The following is a 22,541-nucleotide window of genomic DNA, read 5'->3' on the forward strand; positions in this document are numbered from 1 at the left end:
TGACTGGTGTCCTTATAAGAGGAGGAAATCTGGACACACAAAGGGACACTGGGAATGCATGTGCACAAAGGAAAGGCTAGGTGAGGACGCAGTGAGAAGGTGGCCTCAGAAACATTGATCTTGAACGTCCAGCCTCCAGAACGGCGAGAGAATAATTTCTGGGTAAGCCCCGGTCTGTGGTGTTTTGGTACAGCAGTCTGAGCAGACAAATACCCCGGTTGTGTGATCCTCATACGTTCGTTCAGGGGACTCCAGGAATCTGTATCATCCAAACGGTGGCCTCCCAGATGGAAAACTTTTAGGCTTCTAGCGTTCTCCTTTTCCTCTGGCTGGACGCACCTGTCCCGCAGATGTAGCTTCTGGCGGAAGCTGCCTCCTCCTCGCTTCCTCCAGGGCTATTATGGATGTTTGCATTCTGGCCAGCACACCTGGGGCTCCAGAGCCTCCCGTGCAATGGGGATGGATGTAAGATGCTGGGCTTTCTGGCTTGCTGAAAGGTGCGTGATGGGCTGGCCTCTAGAACCAGAAGCTCATTCCCTGTTCCTTGAGACACCCTTCTCCTAGCTTCGGTGGCTCCCAACTGCACTGTTGGTTCATTCTCAGGCTCCTTTGAAGACCTTTCTCTCACTTGATTGCTCAGAGTCCTAGTGCTGCGGAGCTCTGTGAGCTGTGCATGCGGATTACCTAAATCATCTACACTCTCCTTCCCGCTCAGTTGCAGCGCCCAAGCTCCGGCTCTAAGCTAATGAGCTAGGTGTGGTCAGGGTAGTCTGTCACGAATCCCTGAAGGTTCAAAGCAGTCCCACCTCCCTCTGAACAATATTCCATCATTTTGCAAAAGAAAGGCACACCTTGCACCCATCCTGAATCTCACTAGGGTGCTGTGAACACCCTCGGGGCACCAAACAAAGGCACAATTGAAAAGGCCGATTTGCTGTGCATGCTGAGAAAGCAAAATAAATCCTTTATAAAACTGGAAGGTTTTCAATACTTGGCTTTCAACAAAGTGAAGGACGACCTAATAGATTTGTCAGCTGAATATTTAATTTAAAATGATTTTTGGTGATAGATCTTGTTTTGTTTTTGCACATAACGGAAGCAGTCAAGGGACTGAGTGATACTGCTATAACAAAACAATTTTTTTCCTGTAAAAGTTTGGAGTTTAATGGTGCAGAAAAAATTTTATTTTATTTTTTTTAAAGATTTTATTTATTTATTTGAGAGAGAGAGAATGAGAGAGAACACATGAGAGGGGGGAGGGTCAGAGGGAAAGCAGACTCCCTGGAAGCCAAGCAGGGAGCCCGATGTGGGACTCGATCCAGGGACTCCAGGATCATGACCTGAGCCGAAGGCAGTCGCTTAACCAACTGAGCCACCCAGGTGCCCCGGTTGCAGAAAAAATTTTAAATGCAGTTTGACTCTGAGTGCTCATAAATGCTTCAATGCATGAACCTTTTTTTTAAAATGAAATTTATTGGGAATATGGAAATCTTCATGCTTTTATCGCAATGCTTAGAATACAGGTGGGGCTCAGGAATTAGCATTTGTACCAAAATGATTTTTGGTGATAGATCTTGTTTTGTTTTTGCACATAACGGAAGCAGTCAAGGGACTGAGAATCACCAGGTTAACAGATGGGAGGACTGAGGACTAGGATTGCAGTTCAGATAGACAGATTTTAATAGGATTTCAGTCACAAAGCATGGAGTGACCCAGAGACACAGGCAGGCAGAGTGCGTTTCAGTTGTGGGGACAGGGCAGATGGAGTGCCCCCTGGGTGTGGAGCCAGTGGAGCCTGAGATGGCCTGGCAGCAGTGTCCTTGACAGTCTCCTCCCGGGGCAAGACTTTGGCTGTGGTTCTGCTCCCTTAGCGTAAGAGAGAACAGCCGAGGGAACTGTGTTGAAAAAAATAATGAGGATCTAGCAGCTGTACCAGTTATTAAACTTTATTATGATTAGATACTATGTTGTACTTGAGTTACTTAAGAAGTTTGTATAGCAGTTAGAAAGAGTTAAATAAAAAATCTGAGAAGGAACATCTAGAGACCATGAAGTTTCTCTTAGAAATTACAACAATCCTCTGGAGAACGTTTGGCTTACTTGTTCTGTAACTCACACTTAACTCCTTTGACTTACGAGACCAGTAGAGGTGATTAACAGTTGGACCCCCACCCCCCTCTGCCCAATCTTTCTACAGGAACACAAGGTGTGACCAAGGGCTGATTGGTTTTATTCCTGCGTATATACAAAGCCGTTTATAATAAAAGATAAATGTACAGATTTGTTACAATAAAATATTAACCTTGTCTTCACCTTTCTTGTATTGACTTTTTCGTAACTTAAATGACCTTTTCTCTGAGTATCATTATAAACTAATGGCTGCTCATATACTCATCACATCCAAATAATACTGTTTATCCCAAACTAAGATAGTAGGACACCCCTGAAGCTGATTTCCTTGTTCTTTCAGTATCGTCCCTATTTTCAAATGTTTTTTGGTTTCTGGCAACCAGATAATTCAGACACATTTTGATTCTTCTTATCCCAAGATATGGAATCAATAACCTTACATGGAGTTCACATTCCCTTTGGTGGAACTTAGTATCAGAGTAAGGGCTAAAAAACTGTATTTCTGGGGTGCCTGGGTGGCTCAGTCGGTTGAGCGTCTGCCTTCGGCTCAGGTCATGATCCCAGGATCCTGGGATTGAGCCCCGCATCAGGCTCCCTGCTTGGTGGGAAGCCTGCTTCTCCCTCTCCCACTCCCCCTGCTTGTGTTCCCTCTCTGTGTCTCTCTCTGTCAAATAAATAAATAAAATCTTAAAAAAAAAAAACCAAAAAAACCTGTATTTCTGAAGTCATAAGCTTACATTGATTTTTCTAATTTGCATGCTGGTACTATTAGCCTCTACTTTTTTTTAAGGTTTTATTGTTTAAGACTTTATTTTTAAGTAATCTCTACACCCAACGTGGGGCTCAAACTCAACCGCAAGATCGAGTTGCACACTCTACCGACTCAGTCAGCCAGGAACCCCTATTAGTCTCTACTTTTATTAGTTTGTGATTTTATCCACCAATAACATTTTCCTTTGTATCTTTAACTTTCTGTAAACTTCATAGGACAATGTTTGGCATGTATGTAATAGGTATTTAATGCCGAGTGAACTCTCCAGAACAAATCAATCAGTTGTTTTTACAGCAAAGGGACCTGTGTGAAATGATGCACCTCAACCTCCAATTTGATGGTTGTTGCTGACTATAGTCAGTGTGAGTAAGGGTGACATCATTGGCCAGCTGCCTGGGTCTGGGGAAACCTACCTGCACCAGGGGCAGTGAATTAGGGTCTGTTGGTAGAGGTGCCTCTCTTCTTACCCCCCCTACTCTTTCCTTTTGTAAGGCTAGAATTTGTATCTTCTGTATAAAATGACTGCTTTGCTGTTAGGTCTTGAGTTTAAACTCCCAGGGAGGATTCGAACAGGGCCTCCTGGTTATCCTGCCAATAAGGTACACTCCTGTTGCGCAGGCAGACCTTAGGCCACATCACCCTGAAGGCTGCCCAGTAGTCTAAGGATTGCTGGCTGCCTTTGGGCTGGTTGGTCATTTCCTGTTCACTCCGCTATGGGAGAAATGTGGTACCAAGCTTGGGGTCATGTACATGTGCCTCGTAGGTTGACCTAGACCTCCCAGTTCCAGGATTGCATATCCGGATTGGAAATGAATGGCCAGAGTGGAAAACACATCAGTGCCATTATACTCTTTACTAGTCTGGGGAGACTGCCCTCACTCCTCCCAAACAGCACCTACCACACTTCCAATATTCTATTTATCACCATTCTCAATTTTATGCTCGAGATATACTTGCTGGAATACTGAGTTACAAGAGCTTTCATAACTGGGAAGAGCTATGAAATAAATGCTGACCTTTGAGGGCCTACTCTGTGCCAAGCATGGTTTTTGGCATTTCACACGTATTAATTATCAAAACAACTATGATAGGCATTTGCCTACGTTAGTAGGTGGGGACACAGAGACAGATAGGATGAGTAACATGCCTCAGTCCTATGTTTGATTCTAGAGGCCACCAAAACTCTCCCTTTAACCTTCTAGTATTTATAAAAAGTATGGATGTTGATAACCCATAGAATAACTGTGAAGCTAAAATCTGCGTGGTATAGAAACTGTCAATAATTAGATGTTTAATGATATTTCAAAGCACAAAGTACACTCTCTCTCAGAAATGGGAGCTACACACCAATTTTATGACCCTAAATTATGATCAGGATAATTACGGTAGAGAAGTCTCAATTCAAACCCATACAGATAAATAATATAGGGGAGAGATATTAACTTAGTAGCCTTGTGGGTTAACTCTTCAAATACTAGAGCACATATAACTACAAAAAATGGAGGCAGTATCATTCAGAAGAAGACTAGTTTTGGTATCTTGTCTGGCTGAAAGTGAGAGGAATTCTGAATGACCAACTTGATTACAAACCAGAAGGTCCAGAACAGGTAAACCCTCAAAGACCACTGGAGGTGACACACCTAGGTCTTAGACATGCTGTACCAGTCTTGTTTTTAACGAATCTCTGTTCCTTAAAAAAAACCAGCCAGAGGTGAGGGTGAGGACTTCTTTTTTAGCATCTGTTCTTCTCGGCTGAGTCCATGGTAAAAGTCATCATGCAAATAGCCAGACTTTTTTCAGAACTGGCTCTATTCCCGGGTTGGGAGGCTTCACTCTTCTGTGACCCAACGAATCTTGCCATTTTCTCCAAGCCGTACAGCTCCACGGGCTACCAGCTGGAGGGCTGCAGGAAATATTTTGTGCTCTGCTAATTTCACTCTTTCAGACAGAGTTGCAACAGTGTCATCTCTCTTCACTGGAACAGATTCTTGTAAAATAATTTGTCCAGCATCTACATCTTCCTGGAGAAGGAAGAAGTTTTGAACATTACTTTCTAGCTAGTACAATTTACATATAGACACTAATAATATTTTGGTAGAAATACTCACAGCTACAAAGTGCACAGTACAACCAGTGACTGTGACCCCAGCTTCTAGGGCTTGCTCATGGGCATTTGAACCCTTAAAAGAAGGGAGCAAGGATGGGTGAATGTTGAGCATCTTCCCTGGAAATTAGTAAAAACACAGTGGTCAGAATTTAAAACTCCTATGTACTCTACCAAAGGAATGTATGTTTTTCTGTCTAGAATCAGGGGTCAGGAGGAAAAGGATTTCTCTGGGATGGGTGTTTCTTCGTAAAAGACAGAAATGAAGTAAAGGGAAATAAAGGTTTTCATCCAGGAGGCCCTGGGGGCAGCAAACTCCCGCCTTGTACAACTGAAGAGACGCCTGCAGGGCAGGGAGGTCAACTCTAGATTACAGAGCTCTTGAGGAAAATTCGGCCTGCCGCTAGCACGTACTGTTAGAAAGACAGGAGACTCCTGCATTGCATCTATGTGCTTGACTTCTAAGCATGAAGCGGCATGTCCACCAGCCAGATGCTAGACTGGCTAGTTCTGTGCCTTACGGCACCACGGCTCAGCCAGTTTTCACTACACCACAAGGACTCTGTCTAACCATATTCACTTAAGAAAACAGGAAGTCTTTGGAGAGAGAATCCATTTATTGTCCAAACAGGTGCACAAAAAAGGACAATAGGATGCAGTCAAAACACAAAGACACAGTAACACAAGGCATGTTTTCCAGAAACAGTGCCTACCTTGCCATGTGTGGCAATGGTCTACACTTCCTAAGGAGAGGATGGACTCTTCATTGTGGGATATAGGCAATCACTTCCTTTTGCTTCTACACAAGTAAGAATGTCTCTACTGAGTATTTACTCAGAAGATGAAATATGAGTAATGTGAGTAACCTAAGCTTCTTTTAGAAAAAGTGATTAATTACAGCAGGCCAAAGAAAACTGATAAAAAGTGCAGATAAAATGATCATTGGGTCATTCTCTGAGCTGAGGCAAAGGAAATTAAATTATGACCTGTGTTAAAATGGCCCAGTAAATATCTCACCATTGGGATTGTTTGGGAAGCTAATGACCCTGCATTCTGTATTCAGTTGATTTCTCAATGTGGCGTCACACAATTTTTGCTTACCATCCCATTTCCTGACAAAGGGGCCAGATAAAATTCTCATGAATCCTGCAAGACACACTATGTCTGTGGAGTACTCTTCAAGGACTTGGTCAATTGCTGTGTCAAATTCTACACGACTTTTATATAATTTATGATTAATTACCTGTAACAGAAAAAGATAGGCACAACTTTTTCAATGAATTACCAAAAACGATTTAAAACTCAACCTGTACATAGACCACATTTCCCTTCTTTCTCATGAAGACACCTCTGATATGAAGAATTAAGGAATGGAGAGGATGAAGTAGAAAGGCAAGCCCAGCACACACCGTAGTCCAGAGATCCAAAGAACAAGCTGCCCTTACAGATGGAAGTCCTGTTGGGGAGGTGGGGAGGTGGGGGGGTTATGAGATTAAATACAGTCTGCAGGAAAGACGCTTTTCAAAGTAACTCACTCTGGTGGGAATTCCGGCTCTTTCGGCTTTATCTAAACCAGCCACTGCGGCTTTGTTGGAGATAACAACAACAATGTGTGCCCAGCTACCTGGCTCCCTTGTACTGTCTATGAGAGCTTGCAGGTTTGATCCTGAAAGAGAAACACACAAGTAAGCGCAAGTTTCTTAATAAAGGTATGTTCCATTTTGCATAGTGAATGTCAAGATTTCCGAATAAATGTCTTAGAAAAGAATGGCAAAATATGTGAGGCTTTTAAATTCCCTTTCTCTTGAATGGAGCAATCTCTTATGAAAACATAGGCACTCTCGGTTCTAGGATATGTAATTGCTCCTGCAAAATAGTATCTTATGATCGAGCACAGTAAAAGAAACAGTATAACATGATTTAAAAACTGGTGAGGAATAAGCTGCTTAAATAAGTAAGAAAAATCAACTCTCTTTCTTTTAAGATTTTATTTTTTTTAAGCAATCTCTATGCCCAATGTGGGGCTTGAACTTACAACCCTGAGATCAAAAGCCACATGCTCTACCGACTGAGTTAGCCAGATGCTCTGAAAAATCAACCCTCTTAAGAAGAAACCACTATGACCCTTACAATAGCTTCTTTACTTTACCATCAACTTGGGCCTAAAGTATATTGAAATCTTAAAATGGACTTGGAAAGCAGTTACACTTCCGGGAATGTATCCTAAAGAAATAATCAGCTATGCACCTAGAAATGTACTGTATATTTACAAAAATGTTCATAGCAATGTTACTTACAGTAGTGGGAAAAATAAATATGCTATCTCCATCTGAGAGAATATGATACTCTTATTATTATTTTACTCCTCTATCCACAAGAGCCAACCATAAATTTCATATTCTTATTACCAATTAAAAAACAAAAAACAAAAAACACCTCAGCTGTTTTAAGACTTTTTAACTAGAAAGCTATGATACGAAAGTTGGATTTTCCATCTTTTCTGGTTTCTCTTTCTTCAATCATCTTCCTTATACCCTCTACTCTTCCTTTAGGTGTCTCAAAAGCCTGAGAATAGTAGAAAGACTGAGGACACAGAATAAAAGTCCTTAATGATCCCCTGTCCCCGCTCTACTGACAGTTTGCTCACAATTGGAAGGAGGTTTTTTTAGGGGGGGGGAGAGGAGGAAGGAGCATTTCTTTTTAAAATTAATTAATTTTTGAGAGACAGCCTGTGCGTGAGCACAAGCAGGGGGAGGGGCAGAAGGAGAAGCAGACTCCTCGCTAAGCAGGGAGCCCGATGTGGGACTTGATTCCAGGCTCCTGGGATCATGACCTGAGCCGAAGGCAGATGCTTAACCAACTGAGCCACCCAAGCACCTGGAAAGAGCATTTCTACAGCCCCACAGTAAAGAAGAAGGCATATCTTACCTGTTCCAGATATTAGGACAGCCACTCTTGCCTTTTTTGGTTGGACAGAGAAATGATTTTTCAGAGTGCCATCCTTCAATACTGAGCCATTTATTTGCATGGTTTCTATCAGATTCTTGACTTTCACACGAGGAGAACCTTCATTTCAAACACACCCAGTAAATAAGAATGGAACAACTGTGAATTAACAGTAATAATGGAAAGAAAAGTATTTTATGAAAACTTGAGAATACTTCATTCTGAAAATAAGATATGCAAGGACTAAAATGAAGAATAGACTTGTAGTACTTAATGTTACTCATTCATAAAAACTTCCTGAAAGAGAACATGTATAATTAATTACCTACTTCAACTAAAAGCCACAGCACGTCACTATCTTGTGGCCTCAGGGGAGGCATGTGACCCAAGTAAGGCTATTCAAAGATCTGACACAGGATGTTGAGGAAGAGAGGGCCTCCCTTACCGATTGCAATGTGAGCTCAAGGATGTGGGCTCAAGATATCCTTCTGGTATTTGGAGAACCTGCTTGAAATGAAACCTACATAATGAAGGAACAAAAGGCAGACACGGACATAATCGGCAAGCCCTGGCATCTCCTAGCTAATGTGAGTTGGTTTTCTGCTACTCTGCTAATTTCTAGTACTTCTAACAGAGTCCTGAGTATACACAGCACTTGTCAGGGTGCTTGCTTCACTATTCCCTGAATTCGCTTGAGACAAGGTCTTGCCTGTGGGAAGATTACTCTGGGAAGTGATCCCAGGAAACCAGAGGGAGGATCTGGGAAAAGTGATATGGAGAGACAATATAAGAGTGTGTTATTAAACTGGTCACCACTGTGGGCAACTGGGACTTGATTCCACTGCGACCCTCAAAAGAGCCATGAAGACTCTGCCTCAGAACTGCTCCCTTCTTCTGTCTCTGAAGTGGGTATTTATTCACCTCATTGGTTACAGGTTGTCCTGTGGGGTGTAGCTGCGCATAGGGACTACTACACAGAGGTGTCAGGCAGAAATGAAGAGAAATGTGTTACTAGCTTGGGCGTTGTCATGTTACAGCTGTGGAAACGCAGCTGCCATACCAATGGTTCGACTAAAAGGTGGGCACAGCTTCGGAGGCAGGGCAGAGTTGTATTTCAGGTTATATACTAAGAACAACGAATCAAAGAGTGATTACCTTCAGGACATGCAACCACCTTGCCAATCACCCAGGCTTCTTCCTTGTGCTGCTTAATATCCCTCAGAATCTGCTCTGTCAGATCCTTTGATACCACGAGGGCAGCCCCAATCCCACAGTTAAATGTTCTGGCCATCTCTTCCTCAGAGAGGTGTCCTTCCTGCTGTAACCATGAGAAGATCCTGGGGACCCTCCAGGTCTGGGCATCTGAAAACAGGCAAGAGTTGTCTGATTAACCTATTGTCTCACACAAAATATAATGTATGCCTTTATACAAAGCTGTGGAAATTATAAGCAGCACTGCTATTTTATATAGGGTAGAACTATAAACTGGCCTTTTCACAATTTTGGGGTAGGATCCATTTGTACCTCAGATATCAAACATTTTTGCTGACACACTTGGCCAGTATTCACAGTTAAGTGAGGTTTTGTGCTGCATTAACTAAGTTCTTAGAAATCCCTTAATGGATTAATTGTGTTACCAGCTGAATTCCAGTAAAGGTTTGCGGATGTTAAGCTGGGTCTTAGCGATGACCAAAACGTACCCTAAGTATGATGCAAAACTAGGTGGCTTATGTTACAGATTTAGAAGAAACATATCCACTATTTAAAAATAGTTAACACTATATAAAAGGTTAAAATCAAAACCTTGTCCCTCCGTATTTACTTTGTTATTTTTTTTAAAGATTTTATTTATTTGACAGAGATATGCAGGAACACAAGCAGTGGGAGTGGGAGAGGGAGAAGCAGGCTTCCTGCTGAGCAGGGAGCCCAATGTGGGGCTCGATCCCAGGACCCTGGGATTATGACCTGAGCCGAAGGCAGACGCTTAACGACCGAGCCACCCAGGCACCCCTATTTACTTTACTTTTTAAAAAGATTTTATTTGAGAGAGCGCGAGAGCACACATGTGCACATGCGCGGTGGCGGGGGTTGCGGGGGGCAGAGGGACAAGCAGACTTCTGGCTGAGCGTGGAGCCCAACACAAGGCTTGATCCTAGGATCCTGAGATCACAACCTGAACTGAAATTGAAATTAAGAGTCGAACGCTTAACTGATTGAGCCACCCAGGCACTCCTTCCCATATTTACTTTAAATTTTAGATTTAGGTCTGTTACAATACAACAAAAATCTCTAATAAAAATTTTTAAGTAAAGGCACAAACACAACATACATATAATTTAAATTTGGATGGTTCTTTGGAATCTGTAGTTATGGGATCTGACTTGCCAAACCTATACTAAATTAAATATTTACTTATGATGCTCCTAAGGAAGGGAAGCCATTACGGATTTAGCTTTTTTTTTTTTTAAAGATTTTTTTTTTTTTTTTTTAAAGATTTTATTTATTTATTTGAGAGAGAGAATGAGATAGAGCATGAGAGGGGGGAGGGTCAGAGGGAGAAGCAGACCCCCCGCCGAGCAGGGAGCCCGATGCGGGACTCGATCCCGGGACTCCAGGATCATGACCTGAGCCGAAGGCAGTCGCTTAACCAACTGAGCCACCCAGGCGCCCCACGGATTTAGCTTTTTATTAAATAATAGGGTTAATGATCAGTTCCCCTTATTAATTTGGTGTATCTGTTGGATAATCAGTTCTTTATTTTTGTTTATTTTTTTTTTAAAGTAAACTCTACCCTTAACGTGAGGCTTGAATGAACTCAAGACCCCAAGATAAAGAATTGCATGCTCTACTGTCTGAGCCAGTCGGGCACCCTGGATAATCAGTTCTTTAATGCTCTAGAGTTGATACAATTTTTAAGGAGTATCGCATGTCTATGAACCTTCTCCTCTATCAGACTTAATTCCATTTCTACGAGCTGGGCAATGTTCTTTCTTAAAAGTTGAGCTCAAAAGATTTAGCTACTATGATGTTCACTGTTGTATCAATAGTCAAAAGTCAACAGCAACAGGGGGCGCCTGGGTGGCTCAGATGGTTAAGCGTCTGCCTTCGGCTCAGGTCATAGTCCCAGGGTCCTGGGATCGAGTCCCACATCGGGCTCCCTGCTCCTTGGGAGCCTGCTTCTCCCTCTGCTTCTCTCTCTCTCTCTCTCTCTGTCTCTCATGAATAAATGAATGAAATCTTAAAAAAAAAAAAAATTAAAAAAAAAAAAGTCAACAGCAACAAAACCAAACAGTGGTATACGCATATAAAAAAATGGAATACTCATCTCAAAAACAACGCTATTATGACAGCTGGATATTGATATAGTAAATGGCAGAATAAATAGCAGATTACCAAACTATGATCTCATTTTAGCAAAATGATTTACAAAGTATTTGTTTGTAAGCAAGCAAACAAACAAACCCTGACAGGCTAAGAGCCCAGTTTCTACAAATGATCAGATCTGTCAGGAGTAATATAACCAGTTGCAACTTTATGTTGTAAACGCCTTACCTAAATCTGTTGTCGGAGTATGATTCCTAGAAATCTCAGAGGCTGATATAAGGGTCTGACTTTCCTCTTTACTGGGACACAGACATTTGTGTGACTCAACCACAATGGCCGTTGGGAATACGGTGATATCAACTCTACATCATGACCTAGTTCTGACTCTTCAGGTTCTCTCTTAGCTTCACGTACTGATTCTACCGTTGGCTCAGCACATCTACTCACGTGCACCCATAGCTGCTTCCCCTCACGAGTGACCTCTCCACTTGGCCAGCCTGACTGGATCAACCCAATTTTTTTTTCATTCATGTTTCAAGGCTATACATGCTCATACTTTGGGAGAAAAATCACCCAACCAGCTTCGCCTTCATCTTCAGTGCTGCTTGTTGTCTCATTCTTGTTTCTCCTAGTCTGCTTTATTATTTACTCCTTTCCTCAAGCCCTCACTCCTAGTCTGCTCATCTCACTAAGCCCTTCTTAACTGGGAAAAGGGGCTACTTTATGTGACCTTCTTTAGTTTCTGTTGCCTCAAACCAATGTATATTAGTTGACCATGATAGTTGGAGCAGTTCCTCTGTCTCTTTACCCTATAAAAACAGGGAGGGAAAACCCTGGTGCTCATTTTGCCATGAGTGTAAGTAATGACTCCCCCTTCCCTTTTACCAATAAGTTTCTTCAAACAGCAACCTCCATTCACTGTCACTGTATCTCTGCCACCCATTCCCCCCCACAATCATGTGGCAGGTGGTATCTACACTCACTGACATGCTTTTTGAGCTGACTGAATCATACTGGCTTATTTCTAGTTCTCATCCCAGATCTCTTTGCTGTACCTGACACTGCTGACCAGTGTTGTGTTCAAATCCTTGGAGTTCATGATACTTTTACATGGTTCACTCCCTGCTTCTGACTGTGCTTTTCCAGTAATTCTACCTTTGTCAATCTTTAAAGTAGACAGAACACTGAGGAACAACCTTGTAGTCCCCCCACTCTCTTGGCTATAACTATTACTATCTGCATATGAGCACCAAACCTAACTTCAGCCTGATAGCAACTTCTGCTCTCAGACACCTTACAATAAACACACTGAAGATTTAAAACACTATTCCAGGGGCGCCTGGGTGGCTCAGTTGGTTGAGTGTCCGACTCATGATTTCTGCTCAGATCTTGATCTCAGGGTCGTGAGATCAAGCCCCACGTTGGGCTCTGTATTCAGTGCAGAGTCTGCTTGAGATTCTCTCTCCCTTTGCCCCTCCCCTACCTTGCACGGAGCTGCACTCCCCTCACTCCTCTAAAATAAAGAGGGGCGCCTGGGTGGCTCAGTAGGTTAGGCATCTGACTCTTGATTTTGGCTCAGGTCATGATCTCAGGGTCCTGAGATTGAGCCCCTTGTCAGGCTCTGGGCTCAGCGGGGAGTCTGCTTGAGGTTCTCTCCCTCTGCCCCTCCCCGCTGCACTCTCGCTCTCAAATAAGTAAATAAATCTTTAAAAATAAATAGATAATATTTGAAAAGAAAAACCAAAACACTATTTCTACTTCCTACTCCAAATTTACTCTTCCTCCTGTGTTATGGATGTTACCATCCATTCACTTGCTTAACTAGAAACCTGGGACTTCTTTTTCTTCTAAGCACAAAGTGATTCTCCAATCTGTCTCCCTTCTCTATACCTTGGTTTGGGTCCCGTTTATCCCTTGCACAGGCTACCATTTCCCTTCCTGGAACGTTCCTGGTTCCATCTTGACAGAGCTTGAGATTACCAGTTACATGAGAGGATCTTATGCCTTATAAACATAGCTAATAAAGCAAAAAGAGGTAAAAAAGGTCAGTCTTATTTTTTCTGAGAAACCCCAATAATTAAGAATTTTCCATACAGGGATACCTGGGTGGCTCAGTCGTTAAGTGCCTGTCTTTGGCTTGGGTCACGATCCCAGGGTTCTGGGACTGAGCCCTGCATCGGGCTCCCTGCTCGGCGGGAAGCTTGCTTCTCCCTCTCCCACTCCCCCTGCTTGTGTTCCTTCTCTCACTGCCTGTCAAATAAATAAAATCTTAAAAAAAAAAATTTTTTTCCCCCGATATATATATAGTTATATGTGCACTAACTACCCATAGTTTTCTCCCATAATGCATTTTTCCTCCCAATGGTTTTCCAAACAAAATTTCCTTTTAGCAATCTTACCTAAATCTACCCCAAACTTCTGAGGAAGGACTCTGGGGATGTTTTCTAGCAATCCTCCACCAGTAATATGGGCAAAGGCCTTGACGTGTCCTGCACGTAGGACAGGTAGCAGTGAATGGCTGTAGATTCTGGTTGGAGTGAGAAGTAAGTCCCCTGTGTATTGGAGAGATAAGACAAACACTTAGCCTATGAATGTAAAACCAAAGCATATGTCAACAATTCTGAAATAGAGAATGATTTGACCCTGTAGACACGCCAGTTATATGATAATGTCCAAACGGTGAAATCATAGGATAATGTAATTTATTCCATTCTAATTAACTAATGAAAGACTAACCCACTGAGTGGTTGCTCACTATTTACAAGCAGGAAAATTTAAACGTGAGTGTGTTTACCTAAGGTCTGGTCACCACAGCCTTCAGGTGCTGGAGACGAGTACTGGAGGGAAGATTTTGCTACAATTTTCCTTACAAGGCTGAATCCATTGCTGTGTAGACCAGATGAAGCTATTCCAATAACAACATCCCCTTCAGTGATTCTTTCCAGGTGAGGGAGTTTCTGATCCCGCTCCATGGCACCAACGGCAAAACCAGCTAGGTCATATTCTCCCGGAGGATACATGTCAGGCATTTCTGCAGTTTCACCTCCTGGCAGGATGATAAAACAAGAGCCAAGAAATCACATAATATTTATAAACCTGTCTAGGAAGTACTGACACCAGGTCCTCTTTTTTTCTTTAAGTTTGTCTGTGTATGTATGTATATATATATGTATGTAATTTCTACACCCAACATGGGGCTTGAACTCAAGGACCTCAAGATCAAGAGTTGCATGGTCTTCTGACTGAGCCAGCCAGGTGCCCCTACTCTTACTATGAACAATTAAACACGTGGCTATATTCCGCAAACATTAAAAAATATGTACTCTATTAGCTGCCTAACAGAATTTTCGACCAAGTGTGATTTCAAGGGAAACAGTACTAATTTCCACAAAGGATAAGTGTAGCCCCCAAACAGCATTATCTTCAAAGAACGAATGCTTGGCTGAATATAATGTCATTTCTATAGCAGTTTAATTTTAGAAATGCTTTCATTTATATTTGACCTTTATAATCACTCTATATTCCAGATGACGGTACAGGCTTAGAGAGGTGATTTAATCAGGCCTGCTTAAATCCAAATGCCCTGGCCTAAAAAGTATAGCATAGTTCACTTTTGTGATCATATGTAAAGAAAGGGTCTAGGCAGGCAGACTCCATTTTTTTTTTAAGGTTTTATTTATTTATTTGACAGAGAGAGACACAGCGAGAGAATGAACATAAGCAGGGGGAGTGGGAGAGGTAGAAGCAGGCTTCCCGCTGAGCAGGAAGCCTGAGCAGTACCCTGGGATCATGACCTGAAGTGACTGAGCCACCCAGGCGCCCCCAGACTCCAAATTATAAACTGTTCTAAAAGATGGTTGAAAAGGTCATTTTGGCTTTTGGGAAAGATGTGTCCACAGAAATAGTTAATATAAAAGAGGTAGGTTCATTGCTTGGTCAACCTACAATTCATTTTGCTCAAAGTTCCCATATATATTTAAGCAATATTTCTGTAAATCTTAGGTACATTATATTCTTAGTGTTACTTCTGTTGGAAAATAATGCTTAAGATGTAGAATGTCAGGAATCATCTACTTCTGCTGCAGGCCAGTGAGGAGGAAATAACCCCTAACCATGTTTGTCCATGAGGCCCTTGAGAAAGATGGGGATGGAAATGATAAAGATCAGGGAAAAAGGTAAGGCCTGGGTCACAGTTTAGGAATAGGAAATCTGGGGGACAAACCCTTGAGGAGGGGCTTGAGGGCACCAGGATCTAAGTTTTCTTCAGGTAATGTTATCTATATTTTATTTGCCTCATCATGTAATATGTAGTTTTTCTTCTTAGCTATATTAGTACTAATCACATTTATACACAGGGCTAAAATACAGTAAGAAGAAGGACATATGATTAAAATGGATGGTCATACCAAGGAGAGCACATCCAGCTTTTCCACAAGCTCTGGCGATTCCAGCAACAACAGTTTCAGTTATATTGAGGTCAAGTTTTCCACAGGAAAAGTAATCGAGGAAGAAAAGAGGCTCTGCCCCTTGGGCCAGAATGTCATTGACACACATTGCAACCAAATCTTGACCAATGGTATCATGTTTATTACACTGTTGGGCAATCTAAAGAAGCACAATACACAAAACATCCACATAAAAAATAAGCTCCAAATTATACCTTGTCAGTTTATCAACGGAAGCTAATAAATATTATTGCTATTTGGCTAGCTGTTCCAAACACCTAAAGATAAAATACTAAATTCTGATAAGCCACTTGATCCAAAAGTATCCTGTTTTTAATTTTTTTAAAAAAGATTTTATTTGAGAGAGCAAGCGAGAGCATGCACGAGCAGGGGAAGGAGGAGAGGGAGAGGGAGAGGGAGAGGGAGAAGCAGACTCCCTGCTGAGCAGGGAGCCCAACGTGGGGCTTGGGAAATCCAGAGTCATGACCTAAGCTGAAGGCAGATGCTTAACTGATTGAGCCACCTAGGTGCCCCAAAAGAACCCCCCACTTTTTAAAGATGTACTTATTTTAGAGAGGAAGAAAGAGTGTAAGTGTGGGAGTGGGGGGAGGGGCAGAGGGAGAGACTCTCAAGCAGGCTACCTGCTGAGCCTGGAGCTGGATGCAGTGCTGGATCCCATGACCCTGATATCATGACCTGAGCCAAAATCAAGAGTCTGACACTTAACCAACTGAGCCACCCAGGTGCCCCCAAAAGTATCCTGTTTAATCCCCTCCAATAACCCTTCCATCCAGGTATAGTTTCAACAACATCGTGTTGTTAGAAATACATAGATATTTTAGCCATACTTTATGGTTATTTGGTATGGTTCTCTTTAGTGCATATACATCAAGAGGGGAAAAATACGTATTTGATATATGGTAAATTCTCTATCATTCACAAAAGGCCTTTACTCAATCACATAGGTGTCTGATTACCTTCAGTTTAGTTCCAACACCATCTGTTCCACTTGCCAGAAGAGGATCTTTGAAACCAGCTGCTTTCAAATCAAAAAGACCAGCAAAACCTCCAAGATCAACATCACAGCCTAATGGGGAGGAAATTAATTACCTACTGCATTTTAATAGATTAAACACGGATATACAAACCACTTCTAATTAAGCACGGCTACAATAAGAGATGCCTTTCCTGAGAATGGGGGAGAGTGTGCTCAAAGAACTGATCAAGAAAGTTAAGTATATATGAAAGGGGCAGACATATCTTTTTGAGATGTTCTCCTTTATATTAGAGACAAGAAAGCAGAAGACTATGGGTTCGGCTTTAAGAGGGAAAGACCTAACAGCAATCTGGCATTAATTTGGAACATTTTCCTCAGTAAACTACAACACCCAAATCAATTCACAATGCCAGTCAAAGTTAATGAACTAGCAAAGGACAGGCTCTGACTTACCTGGTCTGGAGGTAGCTTTTGCTAAAGGTTTAATTTTCTTGACCAGCACATTTCCAGCTGCAATGTCTACCCCAGATTCCTTGTAAGTCAGGCCCCTGAAGAATTAAAACAAACACTTCACCTAAATGCCAGGGAAAATTAGTTTAATTATAAGGTATTATATAAAACAGAAGATGACTTTTATATATCCGAATGTGCCAGGCCCCATCCATAGATTTTAACTGGTCAAGGGCAGTCCCTGGAATTTGAATATGTTTAAATAACTTCCCCAGTTGATTCAATTTTATTATCACTACTAAGTACTACTTCTCTTATTTCTCACAGATAGCTAGATATACTGATATTTTGCCACAACATTTTTCTATTCAATTTTGGTATGGGAAGGAAAGGAATGCCAAAATGGAGTAAAAAAAGTGAAAATTAGGATTATATGTACTCTACAAAGAAATCCCTAAATAATGAAACTGGGCTCTTAGTGCAGTAGAGAATTGTGTAAGTTTCCTCATAGCTGAAGACAGCAAGAAACAAGATAAAAACACACTGGAAAAAGCAAAACCAGATAATGACAGTGCATTATTCCCTTCTAAATAGGGCCAACAAATTGAAGCAGTACATCTAAATTTCATGAACAGCACTGGGAATTCAGTAGCCTTGCCTTACAAAAATGAGTACTTTGGGCATACTGGGATGTAGTGATACATGAAGAAATATGTGAAATTTTATTAGAAACAATGGGTCAGGGGCGCCTGGGTGGCTCAGTTGGTTAAGCAACTGCCTTCGGCTCAGGTCATGATCCTGGAGTCCCAGGATCGAGTCCCGCATTGGGCTCCCTACTCAGCGGGGAGTCTGCTTCTCCCTCTCCCGCTCCCCCCTCTTGTGCGCTCTCTCTCTCAAATAAATAAATAAAATCTTAAAAAAAATAAAATTAAAAAAAAAAAGAAACAATGGGTCAGGGTACAAATAGAGTTGAGAGCTTTGGCAATTAACTCCAATGAAATTAGCAGTCTAGGGTCATGCTCAGAAAGGAAACAAGGTTCTACTGATTTAAAAAAACCTTTCTCAGGTAGCAGCTGGTATTGTGCCCTCTCATTTTCTTCATCTTTAATTTTACGAACTCAGGTTAGTATTAAGATGACAATGACAGTCCCTTGCAATTGGTCATTTCAATGGAATCTAGTTATTTTAAAATGAAAAATAAAACTTTTAGCATGGTATTTTAATGTTCCTAATCCTAAAAAGTTTCCAGTATTTAAACCTAAATATTTGTCTATCAATTAATGGGATTAAGTTTAATTAAGTTGCTAAAAATTTCTCATTTTGCCCTAAATATATTTATTTCTCATAGACAAATTCAATGAATAATAGTAACTGTGATATATACTTAAGAAATCAAAACACTCACATTTGCAATTAATAGTTTATTGATTTTACAAAGGAATCGTTGTACGTGCTAACAAATAAATAAGGGGTCAAAAATACATTTCAGTAATAAATATAAATGAAGTAACAAAATGAGACTGCCAAGATTTCCAATATAGTCAAATTAAGTTGCAAAGGTAGATGGCCAATATTTTCATCTTGAATTCTCTGACAAAACCAGGAACTGAGATAAAAATACAACAGTAATATTTAAATATATAACTCAAGGAATAAAAATCCTTTTCCCATCTTTATTGATGAGTAATTGACAAATGACTGTATATATTTAAAATATATGTGAAAAAGTCCTTACTAAATCACTGTGATTTTACTCAATTTTTCAAACACAAAAAGCTACCATGAAGCTTTTCCCATTTCATTTGAATTTTTTTTTTTAAAGATTTTGTTAGAAAGAGAAAGAGAGAATGAGTGGTGGGGAGCGGCAGAGGGAGAGAGAGAAAGAGAGAAGCTGACTCCCTGCTGAGCAGGAAACCTGATGTGGGGCTTGACTCCAAGACCTGGAGATCATGACCTGAGCCTAAGGCTGAGGCTTAACCAACTGAGCCACCAAGGTGCCCCCATTTGAATATTGTTCTAACTAGTTTTGACCCAAACTACATGCTAATCAAAAGAAGATCAGTCCCATTGAGAGAAAAGATTATAGAATGGCTTAATATAAGGTTAATAGAATTTTCTATATAGCCATTTACATCAGTTCGGAAGCTGTGCTAGAACCACTTTGGTAAGAAATTTACCTGGGCTGCTGGAGAAAAGCTACGGCACGATAGCCAATGTCCTTCCTGTAAATGGCTCCCTCAAATTTTATAGCAGCTAGTCCTTTCTTGGCTTCTTCAAGGGCCAAGATGAGATTTTCCTGAATTGCTGTTACCGTAAGGACTCTACCCCCATTAGTCACCACTTTGCCATCTTTCAGGGCAGTGCCTGCGTGGAACACCTCCAGTCCTAAAGCTTGAGCTTCAGGAAACCCTGTAAGAAAGCACATTTACATAATAACAACAGTCTGCACTTCTGAAGTGGTTTATAATTTCCGTAAGTTTTTTTTTTTTTTTTAAGATTTTATTTATTTGAGAGGGAGAGAGAGAGCGAGTGAGCGAGCACAAGTGGGCGAGGAGCAGAGGCAGAGGCTGAAGGAGAAGCAGACTCCCTCCTGAGCAGGGAGCCCAATGTGGGGCTCGATCCCAGGACCCTGAGATCATGACCTGAGCCGAAGGCAGATGCTTAACTGACTGACCGCCCAGGCGCCCTAAGTTTTTTTTAGTAAGATTTTTATTTCATTTAAATGAATCTTCACAAGAATCCTATCAGGAAGGAATAAAGCAACAAGATAGCAAATAGACCGTCTCTCTTTAGAACAGTCTGTTCTGCTCTAGGGTGGTAATTGTATTATCATTAACCTGTGTTATAATCTCATGTAAGAACTACTGTTTCAATGGGGGAGAAAAAAAAAAAAACACCTAAGTCCAAAAAGTTTAAGACTTAAATGTAGAGTTGACTCTTAAACAATGCCGGGGTTAGGGGTGCCAACCCCCCCTCACAGTCCAAAATCCATGTATAACTTTTGACTCCTCAAAAACTTAATTACTAAGAGCCTACTGTTGAATAGAAGCCTTACCATAACATAAACAGTCAATTAATGTGTATTCTGTATGTTATGTATTATATACTATATTCTCACAATAAACTAGAGAAAAAAAATGTTATTAACAAAGTCACAAGAAAGAAAAAATATTTACAGTACTGTACTCTACAAAAATCCACGTATAAACCCATGCAGTTCAAACCCATATTGTCCAAGGGTCACCTGTACGTTATTCTCTCCTGACAGGACGTTAATAACTAAAACTTAAAAGGGGAGAAAGGAAAAAAAAATCCCTAAACATCAATGAATAAAACCTATACATGATCACGTCTTTTACTTATGAGTAAAGGAATTTTTTTCTTTATCATAGCCATACAAATTGCTTTCGCTTTCTTGCTTTCTTCTTTAAATAACCAATAGGATAACTGTAATGCAAAACATATTCTTAATCTTTTCCTCAATATAACAATTATAAAATCTTAAAACAATTTGATTTAAATTTGATTTTAGGCCCAATCTAAAATACCTAGCTTAATTTTGTTTTGAATTATTCTTAAGCTCTCATATATAATTTTACACTTGAGATATAATTAAACCATATTTTCTATATTCTCAAGTGACCAACATGGGCAGTTTATACAAAGATAATCTCTTAATTAAAAAAAAACAAAACCCCACTCATATATTGTCTGTCTTTTTTGGTCACCACTTCTCTTTTAGCATCACAGTTAGTAATTTGTTAACAAAGGTCTTCCCTATATGTTTTTCTAACAAGGCGCATTAGTCATAGGTACCCAACTACCTACTGGTATTGGGAATATCTAATATTGCTGTCTCAGAAATGACTATTACACTTGTCACCTCAATCTTAGGGAAATTTCACCACTGTAAGTGATCTTGATTCTACCCCTTCTCTTTGTTCATTTTAAAAGGCAATCAGGAGTGCCTGGGTAGCTTAGTCGGTTGAGCATCCCACTCTTGATTTCAGCTAAGGTCACAGTATCAGGGTCCGTGAAATCAAGCCCTGCATCCGGCTCCATGCTCAGTGTGGAGTTTACTTGAGATTCTCTCCCTTTCTCTCCTCCTCCCCCTCCACCCCCTCCCTGCTCACCTTGCACGCTCTCTCAAAAAAAATAAATAAAATCTTAAAAAAATAAAAATAAAAGACAATCAGTTCCTAACTGCAAAGGTGCCACAACTGGGCTCCACAGGGCAAAGGACTTATTGTCTGGGCAAGGCAGGAACTAGGGTGTTTGAACCAAACACAGTTAGGGTCCTGAGGGAGACCAAAGTATAGCCTGCTGGGGATCTTGGAGGTCTGCCTTTGGGCTTATGGCACTAGAACTTATTTGGCATTTTAAGACATTGTTTTATTTAATATCATTTAACAAGAAATGCCTCACTTCCTATAAAGAGAAACAGAAGAGAAGGCTACAGTTAACTGTTTTGTCATCCAAGTGACTATGGGGTACGCTGCACACAGGAGGTGGGGGTGGGGTGTCTAGTTGTGATCATGCCTCTGAAATTTATCTGATGTAGTTTCTACTAATGGTACTTTGACTCTCATGAGTTCCCTTTATTTTCATGGCTCTTGGAGGATGGAAGAGAAAGGTACACTGAGTGATACTCTGGAAACTTGGCTAGGCCCATACAGGTCTTCCTTGTGCAGGAAGGGAAATGGATGACAGTCCAAAATGTCATTTTGGACATTTGCACACTCTCATCCAACATGGTTAAAAAACCCCTGAAAGGTTTCTGATGGCCTTATGCCCCCTAAAAGGAGCAAAGCATAGCATGGGAGGAAGGCCTATTGTAACGCTGGTCACTTGTCACACTGTAATTCCCCCTTTTGTTCTCAGATCCTCACCTGTTATCTCCACACCCTTGGTGTAGTCTCCTGGATAACCTTTACTTGCCATCACGACAGTTATGGCAGTGACGTGTTCATGCCAAACAGGCAGAGATGTGCAGAGCAGGCCGTCCAAGGTAGACTGGATCACTTCATAAAGATCACTTTTAAGAAGTGGGAGGATCACCTGGAAAAACATAATCAACATGGCAACTGAGAGAAATTTTAGTTCTCCCTAGACAACGTATTCACTGAGACACCAGCAGAACTTGTATATATTCTTCCTTAAAGGTAATTATTTCGAGGCTGATAAATCCCGAGATTAAAAAACACACATCTACAAAGTATATTATCTTTAACTATTACCCACTTGGCACTCTGGATCACCGAAACGGCAATTAAACTCCAGAACTTTTGGGCCATCCTTGGTCAGCATTATACCAGCATAGAGAACACCTTCATTGAAAAGGAAACAAAAACAAAACCAAACTATAATGAAAAC

General features: G+C 41.0%; 1 protein-coding gene across 3 annotated transcripts in view; it reads right to left on the reverse strand.

Annotated features, from left to right (window-relative positions):
• Positions 1 to 4,166: 4,166 nt before the first annotated feature.
• The window catches only part of GART (phosphoribosylglycinamide formyltransferase, phosphoribosylglycinamide synthetase, phosphoribosylaminoimidazole synthetase), a 29,032-nt gene continuing 10,657 nt past the window's right edge, over positions 4,167 to 22,541 (reverse strand). For 2 of the 3 annotated variants that reach the window (XM_035017626.1, XM_035017627.1), the window contains exons 9-22: positions 22,410 to 22,495; positions 22,058 to 22,226; positions 19,346 to 19,577; positions 17,172 to 17,266; positions 16,699 to 16,808; positions 15,683 to 15,881; positions 14,071 to 14,322; positions 13,676 to 13,828; positions 9,108 to 9,314; positions 7,935 to 8,072; positions 6,542 to 6,672; positions 6,108 to 6,249; positions 5,011 to 5,126; positions 4,167 to 4,923 (exon numbers count right to left, since the gene is read on the reverse strand). In XM_035017626.1, coding sequence (XP_034873517.1) covers positions 4,732 to 4,923; positions 5,011 to 5,126; positions 6,108 to 6,249; positions 6,542 to 6,672; positions 7,935 to 8,072; positions 9,108 to 9,314; positions 13,676 to 13,828; positions 14,071 to 14,322; positions 15,683 to 15,881; positions 16,699 to 16,808; positions 17,172 to 17,266; positions 19,346 to 19,577; positions 22,058 to 22,226; positions 22,410 to 22,495 — 2,222 coding nt within the window. In that variant the 3' untranslated portion in view covers positions 4,167 to 4,731. Of the gene's footprint in view, positions 4,924 to 5,010; positions 5,127 to 6,107; positions 6,250 to 6,541; positions 6,673 to 7,934; positions 8,073 to 9,107; positions 9,315 to 13,675; positions 13,829 to 14,070; positions 14,323 to 15,682; positions 15,882 to 16,698; positions 16,809 to 17,171; positions 17,267 to 19,341; positions 19,578 to 22,057; positions 22,227 to 22,409; positions 22,496 to 22,541 lie in introns of those variants that run through there. The other variant, XM_035017629.1, reaches the window with a different exon arrangement.

This window comes from Mirounga leonina, unplaced genomic scaffold, assembly GCF_011800145.1.
Source record: "Mirounga leonina isolate KUSES-001 unplaced genomic scaffold, KU_Mleo_1.0 Mir_172, whole genome shotgun sequence".
Classification (NCBI taxonomy): Eukaryota; Metazoa; Chordata; class Mammalia; order Carnivora; family Phocidae; genus Mirounga; species Mirounga leonina.